Raw genomic sequence first — 27,103 nt, 5'->3', positions numbered from 1 at the left:
CCCCCCACCTCACCCACTACCCCAGTTAGCCAAATCAATGAATATTGATGAATGACGTCATAACGCCACAGAATCGAGAATCGCTTGGCAAAAGAGCTACTTGAAGAAGAATGGCTGCTAATCGCAAAGCTGTGTCTCGTGTGGAATCCGACATTGAAAAATATAGGAGTGAATGTAACTGGGAACGTATTCGAGAAGTAGTGAACCAAAATAGAGTCAAAAGTCCTCACCTGGGTAAGTTAATTTTCTTTGCAAAAAGATGCTTAATGAACGACGCCCACTTCATTACAGTCCCATACATTCTAAGTTGTGTGTGCTCTCTGACAAGAATTGTTAACTAAATTTAAATTTATAAAAATTATGTTGATGCATTTACATTTACAGAAGTAGATTTATTGGTACACTTGATAACAATCGTAGTTATTCAATTAACTATGATAAGCATGATTTTATGCAATGCATGCCAATTATGTGTATCTCTGACTCTGAGACATCATTCAATGAGTGAGAGTGAGAGACTCTGAAAATTAACTCGAGTCGTAGAGAGTAGAGACTGATTTCTTTCTGATTCTGAATCATAAATTGTTTTGATGACATTGAGATGATGCCTTGCTTAATATCGACTTTGCATAGACCTATAATTAATCGGTTCCTTTTTGGTTTCTGTCAGTTTAAGGCCATGCCGGGAATGGAAAAATGTGAATGTTTTGTTTTGTTTTGTTTTTACATTTTTGGTTATGAATTACAAGACTTTCTGTAAAGAATCAATTGCTTTTACCAAGTTTGGTGTGTACATAGCATGAGATGTTCAATATAGTGCTCCAATGGGTAAAATTTTAGAAAATGTTGTTTTGTTTTTCATTTTGTGTTTATACCCTTGGGGCCCGTTCCTAGAAACCGTCATAAGTCTAACTTCTTGACTATCCCATTGAAACGTGTGTTATAGAATTAACACGCGTTTCAATGGGATAGTCAACCTGGACTTACGGGGATGAAAACGGCAATTCTCGCTACCCCAAATAGCGATTCTGCCGAGATCCGGGGAAAATCCTGAAAACGCGCATTGCATTATGGGATAGCTTTTCGACATTACAGCTTCCTGTGCAGGCGTTCGTGATCACAACCCTCTCTTTCACGGTAGAGTTTAACGGCCTTTTGTGCTAAAGTCACTAATTCTGCCCGAAGCTTTCCATTGCATATTATAATTTGTACAAATTACACTGATTGGCATCGATTTTAGCGTGCGTGAAAACTCTGCACAGCGAACACAGGCGCTTTCGCCAGTGGGATGGGACTCTATACCGGAAGTTGTAGTGACGACCCGAGAGAGTGAAAATTACCTCGTCTCGCGAATTTCGAGATTTTCGTACCTATTTAGGGTAGCGAGAATTCAGCAGCCCCCGCCCCCCCCCCCCAAAAAAAAAAGGAGATGTAACCAAATATTTAAAGAAAAGATTTCTTGATGATGATCATTAATATTACCAATTTCTTTTTCCTTGTGTTTCCGCCCACTCTTTGCAGAGGTTTTGCTACATCTTGCCACTGGAGAATGTGAGCTGGAGTTATACTTGATTCAGAATCCACCCAATCATGAAACGGCAGCAAAAGCAAAGAAGGAGCTCTCATCAGCCAGGTCTCATCTCCTCCTTGCTGCCAAAGGCGCAAAGGTAATACTCATGGATCGGAGTGAAATTGCCAAGGAATTCCCAACCGAAAGACATAAATGAACGTTTCTTAAGATTTCAGTAAAGAGAACATTGCTTCTTGATGATAACTTTTAATTTCGTATGCATGAAATCATTTTGCAACTTACTGAACTGTATGAAGGGCTGGGCAGTTATTTTGTTTGTATAGATCTCTTCTGAAATGTATTCATTATGTAAATAATTCAGAAAAATTGAATGACGGGTGTCACAGATATAATTAAAACAGAACCTGATAAAAATATTTTCTATGTTATACAGACTACTAATACCACTTCTTGTTGTGCATTTGATTTTAGTGGATTTCCATTGGCTTCAAGTATACTGTATACTGTATCCTGGGCCCCGTCTTATAAAGTTACCATCGATTCAAATCAATCTCAACTTGAAATTAATCACAAATCCCATCTCCTAAGTACACAGTTGTGATTAATTTGAAGTTGCAATCGATTTGAATCAACAGCAACTCTTTATAAATAATACAGGACCCTGGTCTTGTTTAGGAAGGATACGACTGACATTTGTACTTCCTTTTCTTTTTGGTGTTCTTTGTTGTTTACAGCACATACTGTATGCAGAGTCCCACCTCCTCCTGTCCAAGGTTCACCTAGCCATGGGTGAATACGAGGAAGCCATCAAGAACCTGGATAAAGCTAAACTTGATGACATGGCGAGTCAGGAGGCTCCCTGCACGAGGCTGAAGATCATGGCTGAGGCATTTGCTGTCAGAGGTAAGTTGCAAGGCAATGAATTTTTTTCAAAGTATTAACATGATTAGTTACCACTTTCATGCTGTTGGCAGCAAAGCTTGTTGGAGAAATTGACTGATGTACAGTGTACACTGGACTAAAGAAACTGTCATTTATTTGACTGAAAACAGGAATAGGTTTGTGTATTGTGAAGTTCATTTTTATGGAAATATTGATGAATTTTGTTTGAACAATGTAATACAAAATGGAAATTTAGAATTTGACTCTTGAATCTTGATTTATGATAATTGTTTCCTTACTAAAGAGGCACTAGGATATAGTAAATACACATAATCTTCTTTATGTAGGAAAAAAGAAATTCACTCTTTAGTAGATGAAATGTGAGTTTATGACAACAAATTTGTTAAAGAGTTTAATTTGTTTTATGTGTTGTGCTATTTTAGGTTTGTTTGATAATATACACTTTATTGTCTCATTTTATCTGCTACAGGGATGTGCATGGAGAAACTTGCGGATAAACAGGGTGACAAGAAAAAGAGAGAAGAACATGCGGAGGAGATTATTGCTAACTATGAAAGGGCAGGCGACTTGGCTCTCTACTACTTGCAGGTATGGATGAATTCATTATTGAAAAGGCCAAACATATTATTTCCAAATGTCATGGTAACCAGAAATGCAATATGATCTATTTTATTGTAGGCTATGTACTTCAAACCCACTTTGTAAAGATTGCATATGGATGTCAAAGAGAATTATAATAAATCTGAAGGTAATTCACTTGATCTTGTCCGGAGAACACTTGTTTAATGCAAAGATAGTTGTCTAGGACTTTAATCCACACCTGTACTACAAGCATTGCCATTTAGGTTAAAAAAATGTGACCAATATGAATCATAAGGAATATGTCAACTTTATTCATGACATCCTAAAATTATTATTCTTAAACATGTATTGGAATAGAAGAAACGAAGCATGCTAAATTATTGCATTTTGTTTTTTTGTTTCATGTAGGAAATTGAGAAAGGTCAACAGACGAACACCACATCTTCAAGCTCCAGCAGCCTAGGGTCAGGTAGTCACATGGTAGGACCGGTCTTAGAGACAGCTGTGCAGAGAGCTCCACTTATCTACATACAACAAGGGTATGTCTTCAGAGATATTACAGTCAAAACTGATGTAGCAAAAACCACTCTATGTAGTCATACATTTTTGTTCCAGGGTAAATGCTCTGGTGACAACTGCTCTGCAAGTGAATATTGTACACTAACTGAATTCCTGAATTCAACAACTCTAATCCTAACCCTTTTTAGAAGGAATAGTGTATTTTGCAGTGATTGATAGACAATTATCTTTATTATTATTATTATTATCATTTATATCGCACTTTTCCCATAAGGCCTAGAGCGCTGACAGTAAATGACAAATACATAAATATATGTAATAAGAAAAACAATCTTACAACTACAAACTGCAACAAAAAAAAGTATATCTTCTGTTTCTTGCTAGTCACAACTAACTTGCAACCAATCTGATGTTGGCTCATCATGTCTATGTTCTTGTCCATCCTATGTTTAGTAAAATGGACCAGGGTATCAATCGCTTCCGTCACATTCTCAAAGCCGTGGAGACCCGGACCTCCCAGAACATCCGCACCACGCTTGCAAGGGAGCTGGCAGAGGTGCTCCTGAGGGGCGTGTGCGAGCATCGCTACACACCACCCTCTGTTGATGGCCGAGAGGAGAGGACAGGCAGCTTGAGTCGGTCGTCTGTGAGCGGTGGCTCAGCTTCGTCCCTGAGGCCGGCTAGTTCCAGAGGTTCACTCAAACCAAAGCTCTACACGATGGAAAGGTTGGATAACACTCTTTTTTTGCAGTATATTGATGCTTCTATTGAAATAATATCCCCCCATCATTGAGTGGGTCTAGTAAAGATTACTTCATAAACATATTCATACCTTGGATGTAAGTTATACAAAACTATTGATGAATAAACAATTTTATAATTGAAATAGACTCCAAGAACACTCTCTGCCACTATTTACCGCCCTCTGTTGATGGGCGGGAAGAGAGGACAGGCAGTTTGAATACTTTCCCTGAAAGATGTTCAATTCAGTGAGAATATTGAAGGTTTCTCTTTATACAAATTCACTCTGACATATATCAGATTTAGGCTATGACAAAAGAATGAGAGGGCGAGTCATACATGTATCTAACCTGCATCATAGAGGTCAAATACTACATGACATAATGCTGAAATATGGCTGTGATCTATGATCTATCTAAGAATATCATTTATTAAATCAAAATAATATTGACCATAGTGGAAACGTTTCATTACAACCTGTCCCAACACTATTCTATATTTACACGCTGATATCCTACCTGCCCTTTTGTATTGTTCATGTTCAAATTCTTTTCACCTTTGTGACTGTCTGATTTATTTGGTTCTTTTGTTTAATGATGAGATATTTATTATTGAAACGCCAAGAGCTTTTGGTAGAAAACGAGTTGCAAATGTGGATCAATTATTTGCTATCATTCTTTAATATAATTAGTGGCACAAATGGCAGAAAATTCTGATATAAATACTGCACTATGGACACTCGAAGTCAGTATGATTTAATTTTTTTTTTTTTTAAGTGAGGCATTATTTTTTTCTATCGTTTGCATAGGTATTTGAATAGTTAAAAATTATTTTATTAATTTTCTTTTGCTTCTTTTTTTCTTTTCTTTTCTTCCATGTATGTGTTTGATTTTTGTGTATCATCTGTAGTCGTCCAAGCCACTGTTCTAATGACTAGTAAGTGTCAGGAACTGCATGGTCTGGACAAATTAACACCATTATTTGCACTTTACTGCAGCTTTAGGGTGATTCCATGCAACGCGTCCTGTACAACATGCCATTTCTCCATTTTGTTTTCATCCAAAATTGAAGAATCTCTTGATATGGCCATTGAATAATGTCTGTGATGTCAGAAAGAACCAATAATAAATGGCCATGTCAAATGAATTTCACTTTTGGATGATATATAAATGGATTTAAGTCATATGTTGTATAGGGCACATTGCAAAGAATTGCCCATTATCATTAATATCAGAAACTTAAGTTCATTAGATTTATAAAGTTTGTTTTTAGGTAAATTTATCTTTATTCCTGTGCAATTTCCTCAAGATCGTTGTTGCATCCTTTATGCCTCTACATATTTTCACTTCCTTTGGTTTGGTAATATCATGAACAGTCTTTCTTTCCCATAAATTTTGTCTTCAGCTCTCCTTTTTATAGAAGACTCTTTTCTACTTTGCAACAATTCTCTTTCTGAAAATAGCTATTTTTTCAGTAGACACATTCTTTCCTGTTATGTATTGGATATTGGATTACACTTTTTAGTGGAGAGTATGAAGGTAGTTGGGTATAATATCAATTTGTTTATTTGTTTTGAAATATGCATGGGGAAGGCTTCTATGGGACACTGGGATGTTTTAGTTATTTCCTTTGATTTATGCAGAGCTGCCAACCAGTAAGATTTTATCGTAATTCGTACGGTTTTCCACAAAAAAAAAACCCAAAAAAGATTTTCTGAAAATTTGAATGTGTTTGTTTATTTTGTGAAGTATCCTACAAGCATCTCACATTGGCAATTTTGGGATGTTCATTGGTTCATCGAACACACCAGTCATGAAGAAATCATGCATATTCAACCAATGGTTAAAAAAAAAAAAACATTTACCTGCCGCTCATTGGTTCATTAAACAATCATTCATGATGACAAAATCTTGCATATTCAACAAAATTTTTGTAAAATGTACTCATGTATAATGCTTCAAAATGTCGAACTAAAAAAAAAAACTTATCGATCAAAAATAGGATTGGGGGGGGGGGGGATATGATTTTTGTTCAGTTGGGATTGGCAGCTCTGTTTATGATGATTACAAGTTTTGTTTTTTCCTTCTTTGGATGGGGTAGTACTGTTGTAAAATAACATTGTCAGGAAATTTAAGGGAACTTCTTAATGATTTGGTGTAAGGAATATGAAATAAATGGTACCCCATTATTTCCCCCGAGATCACAGAATTATAGAGTATTTTAGATATGTGTGCTTTGGATGTTTCAATTTTGCTAAATAATGGCACAGCTGGTTTAGGCTTTTGACTGTGGTGTTGACTGGTCTTTGAAACTTTTTTCCTAAATTCTAACAAGTCACTGTAAATGGGTGGTGTAGGACAAAATCCTTTGGTTGTTATTTTTTAGAGTTTTTAAGTTCCCTATTTTTGATATTGTGATGTCTTCAATTGATATTCTAATGGATTATTGGTTGCTTGCCAGATTCACGAATAATGAAGTTGCAGCGTGTTCAGAATGCTTGTGCAAGACTTGTGTCCAATTCTTCAAAGTTTTCCTATATTACACCTGTTTTAATCAAGGTACATTGGTTGCCAATAAGGCATGGAATTACAGTTAACATACTTTTGCTTGTTTACAAAGATTTGAGTGGTCAAGTCTAAAATTATTTTACTGAATTAATATCTTTTGAATTGCATCCGTATGCACATAACTTACTTACTGTCTTCAAAGTTTTGTTGAAGTTTTTAAATAACTTTGTGGTGAAACCGTGAAGCACTGTTTGGAGGTTTTTTTTTAAATTTATTTTTTAATCCCAGGGCAGTAGAGTATATTTAAATAGTAGCTGTGCTATATGAATCTATCTAATTATTATTATAATTTTCATGAAAAATTACATCTGTTTTCAGTGATTTCATCAGCCAGTGTCAGCTCATTAGTGGTGTCTTTGCAGAGAGATCACAAAGATATATGTGTGAATCTATGGCTAGAGTGGCCATGTTTACGCATATATGCAGAATATGCGATTCTGATAAAACGAAACATGCAACCAAACACAAATCTGTCTTTGTTACAGCGATGCGCATTCATTTAAAACAATTGAATATACCAGTAGTGAGAAATTTATCATTTTAGTACTTTTTATCCACAAGCCTTGAAATGTTATACTATCTTTTAAGTGCAATACTATCTTTCAAATTAAAAATCCTGAGTTGTGTGTAAAGTGCACAGACTTGGAAAATCAAGATCAAAATGACACTGTTTGAATCAAATTTTTTGGCACACTTTGCTCTCTAGAATATATGGAATAATAATAATAAAAATAATGATAATGATAATGGTAATGGTAATGGACATGGTAATGATATGATAATGGTAATGGTAATGGTAATGGACATGGTAATGGTAATGATATGATAATGATAATGGTCATGGTCACGGTCATGATAATGATTATGATAATAATAATATACCATGCTTATATTTATATCGTACATATCTCAACTATGTCTCTATGTGCTGCGTCCCTATGTCCCTACAATGTTCTATTGTCACAAATAATTAGCATCCATAATCTAGTTAGGCTACATGTGTTTACATCTTCAAAAAAGATATATCAATTGTAATTTAATATTGATATCAATATCAACCATAAAAGACATATTGTGAGTATCTGTCAAAATTAAAAGTAGATGATTTAGGCTGATAGGCAGCAGCAGTAGAAGTCTAGAAGACACATTCATATCAGTGCATGCTTGTTATCAGTCTAAATCATTGAATATCAGAGTCATACACAGCACAGTACTTCACACCAGAGTTAAAATTCATTGTTAAAAATAGGTTGTTGTAAGGTCATATGCTTTTCCCAAAAAACAATTCTCTTTCGTAAATGGCTTTCTTGATTGTTTTGTGGTAGCTTGTTCTAGAAAGATAGTAATCATAAATCTATTAAAGTAATAATAGAATTTACATTTAATGATAGAATTTTCATTTAGAAGTATTTAAGCAGTTTAATCGTGTGTGTGTGTGTGTGTGTGTGTGTATTGGGTTTTTACAGACGTGTATCAATCAGATATGATTATTTACGTCTGGGACCGACCTTTAAACGTCACCATCCGAAAGACGTGACTCAGTTTCGAACCTGCGTCCTCGGCTGAATCAGTTTGTAACTTCCACTTTTTAGCTGGATTACAGGCGCACGCCACAACGCCTAGTACCCAGCCACAGCCACAACGTACCCAGTATATAGTATATAGATACAAAATATCTCAGGTTTCGAGTATGGTTATATATGCTACTTTTTCTTGTTCTTGCAAGGTGATGACATGGTATCATGTTCCTAATAAGTATGTTATGGCACATTCATTGTATATTTTTCGTTTGCTGAAAAACAGGGAAAATTTTATTACAAACAATATCTCTCTTCAATTTCGTCTAAATCTGTAGATAGAATTATATTCATATTATATTATTCATTTTATTATATTTATCATATATACTTCATTATATTGTTCGAGGTGTCATGGTCTAGGGGATACATCACCTGACTGTGAATCACATTGACCTATTATTATTATTATTATCATTATTATCTTTATTTACTGCTTTGTTTTTGTATACATATATATATATATATAAATCTTCCTTGCTCTTTCCCTTCTCTTCTTCACATTACTCTGCAAAGCTCTGTCTTGTATTTGAAATATTGAGGGGAATTTAAAAAAAAACTTTTTAATGACCAACTCTTAAAGCTTATCTGTCCCGGTTTATAGGAGGGAATATACTACCCTACAAGGTCACTGGACAGGTGGTTATCTCATCAACTCAGCTCTCAATTAACATAAGAAAAAGAGGATCATGGGGGACCAATGGTCACCTATTAGGCATTGTTTTCTATATAGAGGGAGCAAGTAGCTACAAGTAGGACAGTGTGGCTGTACACCAACTTGGTTTGGTCTTGATTTCATAAGGAATGGAGTGATTACCCTGGCACATTCTATTGGAAATTCAAGAATAGCTATTCAAATTCATATCAAGATATTGCTCTTTTATCCTCACAGTTTATTTGTACCAAAGAGTGTCGGCGAAGAAGCCCTCCTTCTGCTGTTAATCAGTGAACTACAAGTAAGTTGTTTTTTTTAAACTTATTTTGTATATTTGATTTCAAAGTAAATTTGATGTGTTCTTTTAGAACTTTTTTTCTTGTGTTACTTGTAGATATTAATGTTTCTGTTTATATCACTTGTCAAAATGTTTGTGTTGTGAAAATGTGGGAACAGCATGATTTGAATTTTAATTTAATTATGTTTCCAACAAAACATTACAAATCAATTATAAACATTTACAACAAATGGTGTAGAAATGTCTAATGAACTGGAAATTCTATGTGTAAAGATCCTACGACCTTACAGCTAGTTGTGTGTGCTATCTCATTATACATTTTTATAAACATTTAATAAACTTTCTTCATATTCTACCCAATCAGTTTACTCATCCCTAAATATTCCTCAAAATCAATGTTCCAGTTGGAAATTTGAATTAATATTAAAACATTGATAAAGTAGAAATACTTGAATACATGTGCCTCTTTTGAGAATATTGATGTGTTTTTAACCAAGGTTGGATTCTAAAAATGTTGTTCTTGTCTATATATATATATTATACTGCATGAAATGCACAAATTTAAATAGCACCTTCACTCGCATGTGTAAGACACTTCTCTTTCACATACATGTATATGCATGCTCCTGTAAAAAATTGTACTCTAAAGAGGTATCTATACACTTCTTTTGATGTTTTATCTTTCTTTTATACCATAGATGAACCTGCCTTCGGTATTGTAATCTATGTTTCACTTGTTAAATATTCAGTCTCTGTTTGTAGTTTGTAGTCTTCAAAACATTACACATGCACATACATCTAGGTGTATGATGGAAAAACAGATCATGCAGTACATGTATTTATTTTAGCTTGTAATTTCCCCCCAAAATACACTACATGTGCACATACACTGTTAAAGTCACTTCATTATTTAAATGTTTGTTTCCACAGTGTATTCAAATAATTGTCCACGTTGGTATTCATACACAGACAATGTTCAGAAATTCCTGTCAATTAGTGGTAGTGAATGCTGACTTGTACTCTAAAGAAAATATCTGTACAATTCTTTTTATATTTCACTTTATTTTATACCATAGATGAATATATGCGGATCGTGGTTTAATTTGAAATAGTTTTTTTGTTTTTTGTATTTTGTTACATAACACTGGGTAGCCTATGACTAATATTATATTAAAATTAAAATGAGATTGGATTTTTTTAAATTTATTTTTTTACCAAGACACTAAAAGAAAGAGATGCGATGAAATTGGCAACAATAGTCAAAATTGACTAATAGCCATTATAATATCAAACGAAGAAGAAGAAGAAGATATGTTCTCAACAATGTCTAAAATGCTTTTACAGGGTGTAACTAACTACCTCTTATGATTAAGATTTTCATTGCTTTAAAACTGTTACAGATATCGCAATATTTTTGCTTGATACCATTCATACATGTATATCATAGGTTACATACATGCTGTTTCATGAATTCCTGCTTATTTATATCCACCAACATGTATTAGAACTGTAAAGCTCAACAAAATAAATGCACAAATTTGCAATACCTTGGCAGACCATATGTGAAATAGGTGATGGAATTTTTAGTGAATGGAGTCTTAATCATCTAGCAACCAATATTCACATTACCCTATCCCTATACTCACTAAACAACTACAACATGTACTGGATTTAGTTGACTTTTCTTATTTAAAAAAAAAATGGATTCAAACATTGCCTAAGGTCAGGACCTCTGGAAGGGGGGGGGGGTTGGATATGTCTTTGAAGGATATTGAAAATTGTAATGACACCCTTCAACAATACTATCTTGATGAATTCTCAGGTGCCTTAACTTCATGACGTTTTTGTGTGATAAATTTATCAAAGGAAACGATGCAATCTTAGTATGATTTGCTTGAAAGTGCAGTTCATATTTTTTGTTTAATATACCCTGTACACTGACATACAGTCCTTTCATTCACATAGCCATTGATCACTTAGCAACACACTCATAGAATATGAAAGTTCTTTTAGAACTTGTAGAATTGCACTTGGGCTTCATGTACTTAAGGTAGTAATCCTCACAAGTATTTCATTACAGAACAAATAATTCCTGATGATAGAACTGGGAAAACTACCATTTATTATCATTCAATAATTTATTCAGAAGCTTCTGTAGATGTATGATATAATTAAACATTTTGTTGTACATGTCATCCTTTCACGAAAATTCAAACACACATGCACATTTCAAACCTTTGCTATTTCACCTTACTTTTGAAACTCATCAAATACAAACTTAAGTCTCATTAAAGATGATGCACTCTACATGAGGATTATGAAAGTCAATTCTCAACAGAAACACATTGCCATCATCCTTTATGAATTCATTTTTCACATTCAGAACTTTAATCTGTGCACAATTTTGCATCAAAAGCTATGAATTATTTCCAATAATATAATAAATCAAAACTCACCACTTTCAGGTCCTTTAAAACAAAATTGAAGAATTATTATGGTTGAATTCTGTATAAAAAAAGTCGAGTCTGTACCATAGTCGACAGAACAAAACAACTAACGGTACTTGTTCTATTGTCCTCAAAATGATCGAATGAATAGTGATCAAAGAAAAAAGGACAACATGTCAGTACTACATGTCAATCAATTGTCCCAATATGGATCTCTGTGTGTGCCCTTCAGTTGACAAATATAAGATTTACTGTAAGTCTTCTTTAGTACATGTCGCCGGTACAAATAATTCAAATGGAGATGTGTGTGTAATACATGGTCAGCAATTTTCAAAGACAGTTCTTCTCAAAATGCAGAATCATTTTTAGTTGTGCGAAAAAATTCTAAATGGCATTGCACTGGGTATTTATTTTAAACTATTCTCTGTCAACTGTCTATGTCGTGCAGGTAAATCGAGATGTCGTCTTGAGTCGTTCCAAGGAGTATAGTCAGAGCAGACAGCACACGTTCTTCAACGCCACGGCTGTGTATGACCTTCTTACCATTGCGCTGACTAGGAGGGCGCAATATCAAATGCTGTCGGAGGTAAACAAACTTTTCTTGATTTCATAACAACTGGGGGGCGTTTCACAAAACTTGTCATCAATGACAAATGACAGTTTTTGTTAAAAGCTACTGAAATCCTTGCTTCTGATTGGTTGATACCAAATTTGTTATTTATTAGCTTGTGTTTATGTCAGAAAGCATTGTGTGGCAACGGAAATCTCCCTCTATTGATTGTACAGAATGACAGATTGTCTTACCAATTAATTTTTAGTAATTGCCAAACTCTTTCTATATGTCCTAAATACATATGTATTGTAGTTTCACAATTTTAACCGACTGATGACTTGGACCAAGTTATCTTGGGGGTATACTGACACTAATTCACAAGACTGCAGGCAGGACCCCCGGGCCATGGACCATCTATTAAACTAAGCTGTGACCTACTGAATGACACATGCACTGGGAGTGACCTGGCAGAGGCCAACTTACTTTCTGCTAGATATTGGGATGTAGTCGTGTGTTGACTCCATATGATGATGACCAAGATATCTTGTGGTTGGGTCTGTTGAAAATACATGTTTAAATAGAAATCAAATCTTTTTAAATGGGTTGAATGGTCTCATTCTAATGTCTTGTGCTCATTATTTTTTCACAGACCCTTGACAGAACCATGAGGTTTTCATTTGAAGAGTTCCATCTGTGGATGCAGTTTGCTCTGTCTCTCATCAGCAGTGGAAAGGTAGGTCCAATTTAATTGATATTTTTGTGATAAATAGAAATCTACCCGAGTCAGGTGAAAATGAATACTGCATACTGTAAGATTTCCACCAGAAGGGAACAATATATACAGAGGGCCTATTGATCTTCTTTAGACGCTTTCAGCTTTTAACATATTATTTCATATTTTTGGGCTGAGCAAAGCTTTTGTTTATTCTTAAAATTGATCATAGGCTCATAATTTGTGAAGTTTACCAGTATGAGACAGTGTTGACATAAATGATTAGTTTTATAAATGTAATGCTTCCTGGAAGAAATTTCAATTGTTTAAACATAATTGTGGCTTACACCCAGTAAATAAGATTGATTGGTCGATCTGAAATAGAAAACAAGTCAGAACAAAAAAGCAGTACATGGCAGGTTCACATCTAACTGGTTCCAAGAATTTTTCTGACCTGTTTCCAATTACGGATCGATCAATCGATCTTATTTACTGAGTATAAGCCACAAATATGTTGAAACAAATGATTAGTTGTTGTATGAAATTCTATTAATGACACATTTTTGTCAACTTGGTGGCAGAGCAAATATTAAATACAAGAATCTGTTTAAAACATCCATCTTTTGTTGTAGTTTCACCTTTCTAAGTAGTTTGAACAATCTTCTTTTGTTATTGTGCCCATACAGTTTGACAGAGCCCTCCAGGTTCTGCGAGGTTGCAGCAACGTGCAGCCGGACAATGTCACAGTGTTGCTACTTGCTGCCAAAGTGTGTCTACAGCATCTCCAGCAGGTATGAAGGAAGAGATCTGGGTACAAATGGATATATCTATTTCACAATGGTGACAGGATCAGAGTCTTACAACAATTACATGAAAGCCCAAAATCCCTATCAAGTTTGATACTTTTATATTTGAAGAGTCATCCAGGCAAAAGATGAAACATGTAATTACTTCATAGAACATGATCATTCATAGAACAAGAATTGAACATGGGTAATCTATATATGAGCTTGTAAGTATTTGTAAATAAACTGTATTATAATGTAAATAGCAATCGAATGATCGTAAATTGTGGTTAACTCACACACACACACACACATAGTTTGCAAGAATCTTCAGTAAATTGAGAAGGCAGACTTAATCAGAAGAAGAAGAGATTGAATGGCATTAACTCAGTGTAAAAGAGATTTGGTTTGTGAGGTCAGAGGTTACAGCTTACAGGATCACTGATCATTGAACATACTTGTAGGCAGAGGCAAATAGGAGATGCAGTGACATTCATCTTGTTTATTATTGTTTTATTATTGTTTTTATCCTTGACATACTGAAAGTAGTAATGATCATACAAAGAACAAGAATTGAACATGGGTAATCTATCAAGAGAATGAATGGCGTTAACTCAGTGTAAAAGAGTTTTGGTTCGTGAGGTCAGAGGTCAGAGGCTACAGGATCACTGATCATTGGACATACTGGTAGGCAGAGTCATATAGGAGACGCAGTTGCGTTCATCTTGTTTACTGTTGGTATACCTCTGCCAAAGATGGTGCCAGAGGCATTATTTTATCACTGTTTTTATCCTTATCCTTGACATACTGAATGTAATAATGATGAGAATTTTATCGTATTTTTATTTTCAGCTGGAGGAAGGATTGGAGTTTGCTAGCAAGGCAGTAGAAGTGGGCAAGCAACCACTGGCCCCAAGGTGTCACATGATGAAGGGGCTAGCATACGGCATGATGGCACTAGAAGGTATGGTGGTCCTGAAGATTGGCTTTCCCCTTTCTGCATTTGTTCTATTTCTTTCTACTTCAAGACTTTCTATTTCTGTCTTTATAGAAACATTCTGTGTGCTATAAATCTCCTTCCTGATCCATCCTGTTTCACTTAATATGGTAACAGTCATGATCTACTATAAGCTCCTCAGTTATGATACATATCTACCATCAATCTGTTCATTTCTATAATCATTAATCTTGTATTGGTAGACTGGAAATTCTGAGCATCATCGTGTTTTAAATGAACTGAAATTGAATTGAAAATGTTCTGTATGTTCCCTTTTTTCCTTCATCTAACATCTCCAATGTTTGAGTTTAAGCAAAGAAATGTTCAGTGATATTCGTTTTGATTTCTAAGCACACATTCACACAATGTTTCTACTTTCCCAGTCGAATGTTCGTAGAACTACCATTATATTTATATAGTAGGCTTGCGGTTGCACCATGCGAGAGGGGAGGATTGGGGAGTCCTAAAAAGGACTGTGGTAGTCCAAGAAGGACTGGTGTAATCCATCTTACGCTTGTAGTTTTATAAAGAATTATAGCGCCGGTAGTAAGAAGCGGATGGGTGGTAGGAGGCACTCGACGTTTCAAACAGCAGGACCTCCATCACCATGGAAGCCGATACTTAAAAGCGGCATCTGTCATTATATTTCCATTTCTCAGCAGCTCAATATTGTTCGGTTTTCTCACTGTTACAGCCACCAGACAAGACAAGCGATGTGAGCTACAGCGTAAATCACTGAGCTGTTTCAAACAAGCCACCTCATTGGACCCTGATGATCACATGGCTCAATTCCAGATGGCCATGCAGTTAGCACTCTCCAGACAGGTACTGGACAGATGTTGTTTCATTTTGATTTTGCAAAAGAAACAATCAACTAGTTTTATAACCCCCTCCCTCCCCCCTCCCAAGTGAAAATGAAACTACCAACAAGAAGTTTTGAATTTTAGTTCTTGTTTTTTTTAATTTGTTATTGATTCTTTTGAAATCTGTTGATATAAAAATACATGGGTTAGTATACCATCAACACTGTCCCTTTACACTTTTTTTCTCAATTTGTGTATCCCATAAGCTTTACAGGGAGTTTATCTTGCTAAATGGCTGTACGCCAATTTGTGTTATTACTTCATCTCTAACCCTCTTTAATACTGTCTTATAAAACAAAAGTCACAGTAATTCTTTTAAAATTTAATTAATAAGAAATTATTTTTACGCACAAAAATCACAAAATCAATTGGGATAAACACTAAAAAAAGGACATTTTTTTATTAGAAAATCTTTTGACATGGGCAACTCCTCTGTTTATATTACATGCTATAATTTTATGAGATAACAACCAATGTTGTCTATCAAAATCTTTGGTTTTTTCAGATACCAGAAGCATTGCAGAGGGTTCGCCTGGCCCTGCAGCTGTGTGCCGATGACCTTCAATCACTGCATCTCCTGGCCCTTCTGTTGTCTGCTCAGAAACAATACACAGAGGCCCTCTCAGTCCTGGAGGCAGCAGTGCTCCAGTATCCAGACGACTTCAAGTAAGAAAGTTTCTTTAATTTGAATGTATGATATGTATTATAAAGGCTTTTTAGATGATTTAATCACAGAATGTGGAGCAACAGGATATGAAATGCTGAAATGAATGGCTCAAGACCGAGGTATTTGGAGAGACACTTGATGTAGAATTCACTGAACCTGTCATAAACTGACAGATCACTATTGATGATGATTACTATACTGTTGAATTGTAGAGTTGTTGTAGCCTTTACTGTAATGTTGAGGTTTAGTTCGCAAGTATTTTGAACAAACCAGTGAATTTTATGAGGAAATAAGTATGTGCTTGATTATTCAGTGTTGATTGAATGTCATCTACATAGCTTGATAGATCCCTTTTCCCATGTTACAGTTTTAGGGGAAGAGAGGAAACGAGTCAACCCCCTTTTAAATTGATTATTTGCATCATGTATTTCATGTCAAGTGTCTCTCTATTGTTTGAGGTTCTTCATTTACTTTCTTAAAGTAGATATTCATTGATTTTAAATCTAGCTTTATTTTCATTATTGCAAAGTTGAAACTTTGATTCGACAAGGTTATCAAAATTCAATGCTTGGAAACATTCGAAGTAATGATTATTATAAATTACAAAACGCTTAAATACAGCCCCGGCATAGCACCTAAATAGCTCTCCGAACGCTGCTGAGATGTGTGAGATCACAGCAGGGACATGATTTGCACAAGCAGACGATGTCCCATGACATCTCACACATTTTCAGTGCCTGTGTTTTCATCTTCTCTTGAGTTCTTTCTCTTACTTCACTACCGTCAGGCTAAATGTATAATCTATTGCATCACTCTAAACCCCGCGCATGGTTTTATTTTGATGACAAATGCAGCGATACAAAAATAAAGGAATCTGTCGCTTGTAAACAAAATAAGACGCCATTGTATATTCAGCTGCACACACCGGGGTATGTTCGGCGTTTCAAGAGGGAACACATGCCGTCCTTAATATCAATCCGGGGGCTTTTCAATTTGAAAGTCTGGTTTATTTGATTGTTAATTAACCCCTATCCTGAGTATTTACAAGCAAAAGATTTTAGTTATCAGAATCGGGTCATGTCCCCTTTTGATCGGTTTGACATGCCAATCCATTTATATACACTAAACTCATTATAATTTGAGAAATAATAGCTTTGCAATTATGTTCATTCTTTATGGGATGTTGTCTGCTTGGGCAGTATTGGTCCCTGTTATGACGTCATTAAAACATCGTTATTTTTCTGGCGAATCTCTCGTATATCCTAGCTGCTATGGAGGTGGTTGTATTTTTATTTTTATAAATCACCCGATATGTAACTGACCTCAAACTTGTACGATGGCCATCTGTTAGCTAACCAGTTTTTAGTGATACATTAGTTGACATATTTGTGATTTTCTTTGAATTTCACCTTTAACACTGTCCTTGTACTTTTGGCCATTATTGAACTCTAATTTGAAAGAAAAAAGTATATGAATAGTCATTTAATTTTGAGTGACTGTCAATAATTTTTTGTGGAATGTGGTTGATTGTGGCAGCCTCCGGGGCCCCATTTCACAAATCTTGTCATCAGTGACAAATGAAAGTTTTTGTTATAAGCTACTGATATCCTTGCTTTTGGTTGGTTATCAGCAGATTGGTCACTGATTGTTGTCATTTTTCATTGAAAAAATACTTTGTGAAACGGGTCCCAGCTCTCCAAAGCCAAGTTGGAAGAGGCCTAATGTGAGTCAGAGAATCGTAATAAATCTGCTTTTATATAGCAACATACAGTAAACTTAATGAAAATGAATGTGAGTGATCATTTTAATTATGACCATTGTCAGTATTTCATTGTGAATGCATTTGAATTTATAGTATCCAGTATCGACACTTTCTAATGATTTGCTGAATATGTATTTTGATATTGACAGCCTCCAGTTCACCAAAGCCAAGTTAGAGGAGGTCCATCTAGGGCCAGAGGAAGCCTTGGTCACATGTAAACAGATGCTGGAACACTGGAGGGTCGGCTATGAAGCAGTCCAGCACAGGTAAGGCCCCCCCACCCCCCACCCCCCCCCCCAAAAAAAAAAAATTGTTTTGCCGTAAGTCGACCAACCCTAAACATTTCAGTAAAATGTATTCGCTATCACAATATCGCAATATTGTGACAATTTTTATTATTTTGCTATCGCTTGTTTTTTACACCAGTTAAGCTACTTTTACTTCATTTCTGTGGATTTCGGTTTGCTTTTCCTGGAGCCATGAATATTCTTTCTTGTGTACAAAGCAATAGGAGTATAACATTTTCTCGGGTCATCCTTCTCAAAAGAACTATGAGCTGCTTTTCAGCTAGTAAGATTTAAACAAATTTGTTTTTTATTTCCTGCGAGTATAGCAGTTCAAGTCGAGGTACAGGCCTAATTGAACGAGTCACGTCGGACAGGAGGAGCCTGGTTCAGATGCACCTAGCCGAGTACAGTGATAGAGATTCAGGTAAAACATCTCCGTTGTTTCTGTGTCTGGGTATGGCAGTGTGAGTGTTGGGGGTAGAGGAAGGGGGGGGGGGGGAGGGTGGGTTCCAGGACACATGCTCCTGCCGCAGTTGCTCTGTGGCCTGTTTCTAGCACTAACCATATTCCTCATTTCAATGCTGGACCTATCACTGTACCTTTTCCTTACCCTATCTAGTCCTTACATTTCCCAATTCTGTATCTTTCATGAAATAAAGCCCAGAGTAACTGTCGCCAGAGCGAGTGTCCGATCACCGGTGTGTGTGTGTTTGAGATTTGTATTGTCTTTTGAAGGGACAGTCCACCTTTGATTTTGTTCTGTAGAACAGAGTGTATGGGAACACTGCAGTGATATGTAGAAAAATATTGAAAGAGTCTATTTTCCATGTGCTCCTTCTCCCTTTAAACGATACAGACCCTTTTTTATTTTATTGATTTATCAAAGATTAATCAAAGATGTCTAATAGTTCTGCATCTTAAAAATGATAATGGGTTTTCAAAAAGATTTTTTCCAGATTGAATTTGAGTTTTCTAAACAATTGCTTCTAAAATATTGTTGAATTCGAGGCACAGGTTCTATGAATTTCAATCTTTGTCAATTTAAGGATGTAAAGTTGAAGGTGGACTAGCCCTTCATGATGCTGTGTATGTGTTTAGCGGTTTGAATTTCAGCACCAAACTTTCTAAAAACTTTTCATTTCATGTTCAAGAAAAAATAAGACATTGTTAAAGCAATCTGTGCATCTATCCTATTAAGAGAATGTCAAAACAAAATTATTTTCTCTCCTTTCAAATTATAATTGCAAAAAATTCAGGCTGCTTTTAAGTTCTTGAAATAATTGATGCTATTGCTATGCATTCAGCATGGAAGTATCGTTTTTTTATTCCTCTTTTTTGAATTTTTTATTGCAACATGTATGATTTTGGTCAATAATAAGGAGGAATGCAACCTCGCAATGTGTTGATTATGTTGTCTTTCCAACATGCAATTATTCTCTTTGTCCTGTTTAGGCTAAAACGCATGTTAAAAATGAATCGATGCGCAGAAGGAGCGCTGACTTACACTCCGGTGAAAACAGCTCTAGGTATTATATCGCCATAGATTTAGGGTTTGGGTTAGGTCTGCAAGTGTTTTTTATGTAAGGTTTAAGGTTAGGGATAGAGTAAGGTAAAGTGTCTGTTCAAGGTTTAAAGTTAAGATATTAGTCCCGTGTGGGATACCGGTATGCACTACAGAGCTTTTGTCACCGGGGCATGTTGTATATCACAAAGAAGAATAACACTGAAAAATGAAATCTTTCTAGGTGATTATTGGGTGTATAAAATATGATGAAATTATCATCAATGGTATGAAAATTAAAAACTTCCCCCACCACCCACCCACCCACTCTCTCTCTCTCTTCATCCCTCCCTCCATCTTGCCCTCTCCTCAATCTCTCCTTTCTCCTCCTCTCTCTCACACACTCTCTGTCTCTCCTATCTCTCTCCCATTTCTCTCTTTCTCTTTTTCTTTCTCTCCTCTCTCTCCCTCTCTCTCTCTCTTTCTTTCTTTCTCTCCCTCTCTCTTTTTCTTTCACCCACACACTCTCAAAAGAAATAGTTATATCTCATATCACCAATTTGTAGGAGATTTTCTTTTATGTCTTTTATCTCTTCAATACTGTTCTTGAGAATATATCAATAATGGTATAAAACTATTCGATATGATGAAGTTTTTTCTCTTGAATTTCATTGAGTGGACTACATATATCTGTAGTCCTTTGCTTCATGTTATTATTCCATTTGAGAAAGATTTTGGCATACATCGTCTGTTCATTCCCTATCATTGCGATCTTTACAAAAAGATTCATTTTGTAGTTGTTAGATTGTTGTTGTATCTACCACTTTGTGTCAATACATTCTGTAAAAAACAAACATTTTCCATCTGAATGAATTCATTCTTTGCTACATTGTATGTACAGTGTCGTCAATCTTTCATGTCAATTTTAATGATAATGCTCAGCAAAGATCAAATACATCTTCTTGTAGGGGTGATAAAAAAAGGACAAATGCAGAAAAATGGAATGCTGGCACATTTACCTTCTTCCTATGTATTTTTTAATTTCTTTCATCACTGAAGTTTAAATGATTTTGTGGCCTGTTTAAAAGTCAATGAAGGACATTGTATGTATCTAAATGACAGATATGTTTGCAAATTAAAAACAAACAAAAAAGAAGAAAAATGTGTGCAGAAAACCATACCAGTGTTTGATTATCAAATATCATTGAACGCTTTATAATCAAAGTGTGATTTGGTCAATAATTCCATACTTTCAGCATCAGGTCACATTTCTAGAGACAGTTAAATATGTTTTGGGGCGTGTTCACCTTTGCCTCGGTAAACCATAATGGTTTACAGCACTGACATATGTGAACAGGCCTTTGGTAGGGAATACATTCCGAACCTTTCATACCTTTTGTATGTGTGTCTCTTCATCTCCTCTCTCTTTCTCACTCTCTCTCTCTCTCTCTCACTCTCTCTCTCTAATCATACTCCTCTATCATAAATAACAATGTAAAGATGCTAGAAGTGAAAGAGGCAAAAGTAAGTATGGTTTTCCATTCAATGGCATGCTCAAGGCACGTTCAGATATGATGCAGTAAACCGTCACAGGAAAAAAAATGTCATGTTTTTTTAAGACTGATGTAATATGTCAATGAATGGCAACTGAACACAACACAGATATTTGGCAGATATTACACTTCATGCCATCATGAAATAACCGCCACGGTTTTCCTGCTTCGTATCTGAACAAGGCCTATGTTTGTATATAGCATACTCATGGACAGATATTTTTTCATTTGACATTATTTTCCATCTTAGACAGTATATTTTTTCTCTTTTTTTATATTTTTTATCGTGTAGCACTCATCCATTCCTATCCATGCTTCGTTTTGGTTTTGTTTTCATACAAAATTTGCATTTGATTTTGTGCAGTAGCATTAGGTCATGTTGATTATATATGTGAAGTGGATCAACATTATATTTGATGTTATAAAACGTGTTAAGAAATGTAGGCAGTCTAATTGGTCAGATGACACCACATGACCATGCATCCTTCTTTCCTACCACACCTACCGTGCAAAAAGTTCCCATTAAAAAGTGATAACCCACGGCTAACAGTGATAATGCACTGCTGAGATGCACGTATACTTATCTCTGACGCATACAAAATTAAGGCGCAATGAAATGCACATGGTTTTGAATAGCAAGAATATAGATGTACACACTGAGACGCCCACTACACTGTTTGCTGCCCCCATGACTATATGATTCTTGGTATTTTGAGCAGGGATTTTGCTTATTTTTCGACTTCTATTCCGACCCGTTTTACAAAACAAATAATTCATGTTTTGAAGCTTGTGCATTTGTGATATTCACTGCACATGGTTATTACCTTAAGTCACTATTAGCTGGATAATGAACTCGACCAGTCTCTTTAATTTTGACTTATAAACCAACGTGCAGCGTATATTCACTAATAATGTTCTTGCAAGCATGAATTATTTGTATAATATTATAATCAAAGCTATTCAGTTATGCAAATAAAGCAAACTGAATAGAACATATTGAAGTTCTGCTTTCGGCATTTGAAGTGTATATTTAATCACTTGTTCATTTGACATATCTCTTATCATGTCATACCATTCAAATATTTACACACATAGCACAAGAATTTAATTGCAATTGCCTCTCATGATAGAACTGGGTACAAGGGGCTGTGGCATTTTTCATTCATTTTGGGTTGATTTTTTGTCTGAATATTAAAATCAAAGTATCCTAGAAGTAAGGTACTTTAAATATTCATGCACCTCAAACAGATATATTGTTTGTATAATATTTTTACTATGTAATCATATTTAGATCTTTTCAAAAGCTAGCTATATGCTTTTCCAGGACAATCCAGTATAAAACTGATGTTCGTATGTGAAATTTGATATCATGTTCCATATCAGCACATGACCATGATTATATAATTTATAATTTAATCTTTAATATAGAGAGCTCAAAGCCTTTTTACTCCTGGAAATCCTGTCATCAAAATGGAAAAAGAATGGACGTTATTGGTATTTTTTAGTCAAATCGAGTGTGGTATTCAATGGAGCTGATAATATAATTGATCAACATTATTCAGTGTTAATTTATTACTATTGATACATTAAACAGTTGACTTATTAAACAGTTGACTACAATTGCAATTTGGATTCATGCATGTATGATGGTATTGGTACATATTCAATTATTCATTCATATGTACAAACATACTTATTCTTATATTCTGGTATTATCAATTCTTAATGTTAGATGAAAATTAGGGATGTATTTATTACAGATGATAAAGAAGGATGTGCGTTTGGTTACCCCAGCTTTATAATGTATTTAATTTGCAGTGAAGCATGCCCATGTGATTATTTTTGTTTGCATTCCCAATTACTTACTTGTATTACAATTGTACTTGTATTAGAGAATATATATCGTATTAAATAGAAATATGCATCAACCATTATTCTACAGTAAGAGATTTAAGATTTTTATTACATATGATCATGTAATATTATATAAGTAACAAAGATGAGCAGGAAATTGATATTTTAGAAATCAGTTTTGAATGCTAATTCCCTAAACCTTGTATGTACATGACCTAATTCACTGAGATGTCCTATGAATACCATAGTAGAGTAAAATGACTGGACATCTGGTTTAATAGTAGAATAGAATATCCAATTTTGATTAATTACATGAAGATGTTCTGAAAAATTTCAATTTTGTCTCATTTTATGTTCTTGTGTGGTTATTCATCGTCCTGTGGTTAGTTGACCAAGGTCAATACAGTGTGTACCTGAATTATTTAGCACTTTAAATCAGCTAAGAAAAGTGCCTCAAGTCTTATTCAATATAAGTATTTTGCCTTAGCAAGCCAACTTTAAGGCAAAATACTTTTTGATGGCCTTTGTGATGTCACCTGACCAATCCAAATTTATGCACAGTAAACAGGTCTCATTAAATGCACACTGATTGTGCGCACCTTATGATGACTGTGTATGAAAACTATATGCCTGCCAATCAAGGCCTCCAAAATAATTGGCTTAAAGTCAGCTAGGGAGCTGTTCTAAATTTAGGGTAAAGTACTTGGCCAAAAGCTTCAACTGAATACCAAAGATGGCTGAGTTTTTTTACTAAGCCAAAAATGAAGTAAAATATGTATTGAATTAAATACTGGCCCCAGTATCCTCATTGACATCTCTTTCCATGATGACTTAAATAAACCAACTATCCCTTTCAATGATTTGAATACAGACTTCTTTTTTTTAACATGTAGGTTCTATTCACAACTCTCTGGCTGCCTCCAGGGTGGAGCATGCTCTATCCGAAGTCGCTTCCTCTTCCGGTAGTTTCATCCCTAAGACCGGATCTCAACAGCTCTGGATGATCCAGGCTCACATCTGGCTCGCCATCGGTAAGAGTTTCATTTGACCGTTTTGCAATATTGTATTCTATGTGTTTTTAAAATTTGCTTGTAAAATGTGAACAATTCAGCCATTGGCTGCTAATCGTGTTTATATTATAATGAATAAATAAGTACCTGTAAGTAAGTAAGTAAGTAGGTAGGTAGGTAAGTAAGTATTAGGTAAGTCAGTAAGTAAATATTTACATAAGTCAGTTAATAAGTAAGTAAGTATATAAGTAAGTACTGGTAAGTAAATAAATAAATAGATAGAAAGATAAACAAATGAATAAAGAAATGCAAAAAAGAAAAGAAAGACAGATATTTCTTACTCTATAAAGCCAAAGGGAATTGTACTATTACAACACCCTAAACTGAATTTTTGTGCTAGGGATACAAAATCAAATCTAATGGATTTCATGTGCTCTTACCGCTACTAGTGTTGAAGATTACAAACTTATATTTATTATATTTCATGTGGCAATTTTTTGTTTTCATTCTTTCCCCTTTCTCATTGTTTAATCCTGATACTTGATGGTCCATGGTTTAATCTTTATAATTCACATAACATGTCAGTTTAGAATAGAAAGACAGGTTCTTCCTTAGTTGAAGCACATTGAATAAAAGATTAAAATTTGTGTGGGAACTGCCATACACAGCGCTCTTGGGCAAAGATATTGTCCATATTTCTCCTGAAATATTCTCATTTTAATAGCTTTTCGATATCGTAACAATTTTGTTTAGAGATTTAAAAAAAGAACACTTATAATGTTGATATCAAAAAGAGGGCAGCATACAGCCTCACTCGTAATAAATTACTCTCTTACACTACACATGCGCTGTGTGAACTATCTTAAGTTTTGTGACACTTAAAGACCATCAATACTACTGGGCCAGAGGGGATTAGACCACACAGTGAGGCTACTGACAGGTGGCTATCTCATTAACTCAGCTCTCAACTAACATAAGAAAAAGAGGATCATGGGGGACCAACAGGCACTGATTGGGGAAGTTTTCTATATAGAGGGAGCAAGTAGCTACAAGTAGGACAGTGGGGCTTTAAATGCTACTAAAACGATTTTGAAACATGGTGGCAGCGGTGGGATGTCTTTACGAGGCCCTGCAATGAACAAGAAACCACACTACATTGTTCAAACACAGGAGGGTTATCCTTGATGAGAAAAGGCCTTTCACCACCAAACATGTACTGATTATAGTCTAATTTAAAAAAAAATATTTATCATTCATTTATAGCTGAGCTGTACTTGAGTCTTGAAAGACCAGAGGAGGCCAAGGCTTGTGTGCAGGAAGCATCGTCCATCTTTCCTCTCTCGCATCAGGTTATGCATACGGTAAGACTTGCCTCTCTGGCTTTTTTGCCATTTTGTTTGTGATGTTTGGAAGCAAAATAATACCCTTACATACAGTCATACATTTGATACACTGGTGGAAGTATTCTCCACAAGAGAGCCAAAGGTATTCATGGATCACCTCCAACATTTGTTTATGCTAAAGTGGACAAAATGGGATGCCTCCATGTGTAAAAGGTCTGTGGATATTTGGGGGTCATTTTGTACTAAATCTAACTACGAACTGGTCATTTCAACAGAGAAGGTGTATTCATATTACACAACAGGGAGTTGGTGGGTGCACAACAGTGTTATGACAGGGACTTGGCATCTACCCCTCATATATCACCAGCCTACAAAACCTGGGGTGTGCTTACATCCTTAAGCCGTCGGCCGTCTGGTTGCTTACTAACAAGCATTAATGCTTTCTTAGCAGTCAGGTAAAATAATCACCACCACCACTACATCCAGAAAGGCAATGTGACCGGGTGCTTAAAACATGGAACAATCACTGTTCCTATTTCTTAGTGTAAAGTAAAATTTTGATGTTTAATCTCATTAAAAAAAACTGTCTTCATATTTTCAGAGAGGATGCATTCATGAGCACAACGGAGAGTGGGACGATGCCAAGCAGGGCTACGATAGCGCCCTGGCCATCAACCCCTCTCACATCACCAGTCTACAAAACCTGGGGTGTGTTTACACTCAGCAAGGCAACCTACTTATGGCAGAGAGGATATTAAGAGAAGCCGTCAACATGGACCCCACATCGCACCAGGCTTGGTAAGAACAGGGCCCCGTTTCATTAAAAAAAATTATGAATAATATATGCCAAATATCTATGACAAATTTGCTCTCAGACAATGAAATGAAATGATTTTTTTTAAAGCTATTAACAGGTAATGTTACTTGTTATTGATAACAAGTTTTATGAAACAGAGCCTGAGTCCTATTATTTTGTTGACATCAAGGCAGTAATATTTATCATCCCAAGTATGCATATACATTGTAAACATAACTAATGTATCAGATTGCAGTCAGTATTGAATGCTGTATTTATTTTGATACCCAAGTATGATTGGCTTCCTAATTCCTGTTAGAGGCAAGATCTCAGATTATTTCTTGAAAATGTGTACCGGGTATACTGTTATGTTTTTGTGATTTACCTCAATTATAAACATTTCTTGTAACCTTGTCTTTGCAGGATTTCACTGGGTAATGTTCTTCAGGCTTCAGGTCAGTGTGAAGCGGCGGGAGAGTGTATGTTGACCGGTCTACAGCTCGAGTCAACAAACCCCATCTTACCATTCTCTACCATTCCAAGATCTCTCTAGAATCTGTTTCATTTCTATTCTATGTTATTGACTTCAAGACCATGGGT

At 35.3% G+C, this 27,103-nt stretch overlaps 1 protein-coding gene across 3 annotated transcripts; it reads left to right on the top strand.

Moving 5' to 3' along the window:
* The first annotated feature begins 62 nt into the window (after nt 1–62).
* On the top strand, nt 63–27,103 carry LOC578959 (tetratricopeptide repeat protein 7B). Of its 3 annotated transcripts, XM_030999015.1 has the most exons (21): nt 63–234; nt 1,522–1,667; nt 2,266–2,434; nt 2,904–3,022; nt 3,425–3,555; nt 3,989–4,261; nt 5,186–5,212; nt 9,313–9,376; nt 12,269–12,406; nt 13,023–13,106; nt 13,772–13,876; nt 14,723–14,834; nt 15,562–15,692; nt 16,236–16,396; nt 18,309–18,425; nt 18,773–18,870; nt 21,448–21,471; nt 24,248–24,385; nt 25,628–25,725; nt 26,309–26,505; nt 26,927–27,103. In XM_030999015.1, the coding sequence occupies exons 1-21, from the start codon at nt 111–113 to the stop codon at nt 27,054–27,056; spliced, it is 2,586 nt and encodes an 861-aa protein (XP_030854875.1). In that variant the 5' UTR covers nt 63–110; the 3' UTR covers nt 27,057–27,103. The 3 variants fall into 3 exon arrangements, with proteins under 3 accessions (XP_030854875.1, XP_030854877.1, XP_030854876.1); XM_030999017.1 differs by lacking the exon at nt 5,186–5,212; XM_030999016.1 differs by lacking the exon at nt 21,448–21,471.

The sequence above is a fragment of the Strongylocentrotus purpuratus genome, unplaced genomic scaffold (assembly GCF_000002235.5).
Source record: "Strongylocentrotus purpuratus isolate Spur 01 unplaced genomic scaffold, Spur_5.0 spur5_scaffold_5, whole genome shotgun sequence".
Taxonomy (NCBI): domain Eukaryota; kingdom Metazoa; phylum Echinodermata; class Echinoidea; order Camarodonta; family Strongylocentrotidae; genus Strongylocentrotus; species Strongylocentrotus purpuratus.
This window is presented reverse-complemented; position numbering and strand designations above follow the sequence as displayed.

Coding starts and splice junctions, on each gene's coding strand:
- LOC578959 (XM_030999015.1), top strand. CDS start 111: ATGGCTGCTAATCGCAAAGCTGTGTCTCGTGTGGAATCCGACATTGAA. Junction 13,877..14,722: donor GTCTACAGCATCTCCAGCAG/GTATGAAGGAAG, acceptor TTTTATTTTCAG/CTGGAGGAAGGATTGGAGTT. Junction 15,693..16,235: donor AGTTAGCACTCTCCAGACAG/GTACTGGACAGA, acceptor TGGTTTTTTCAG/ATACCAGAAGCATTGCAGAG.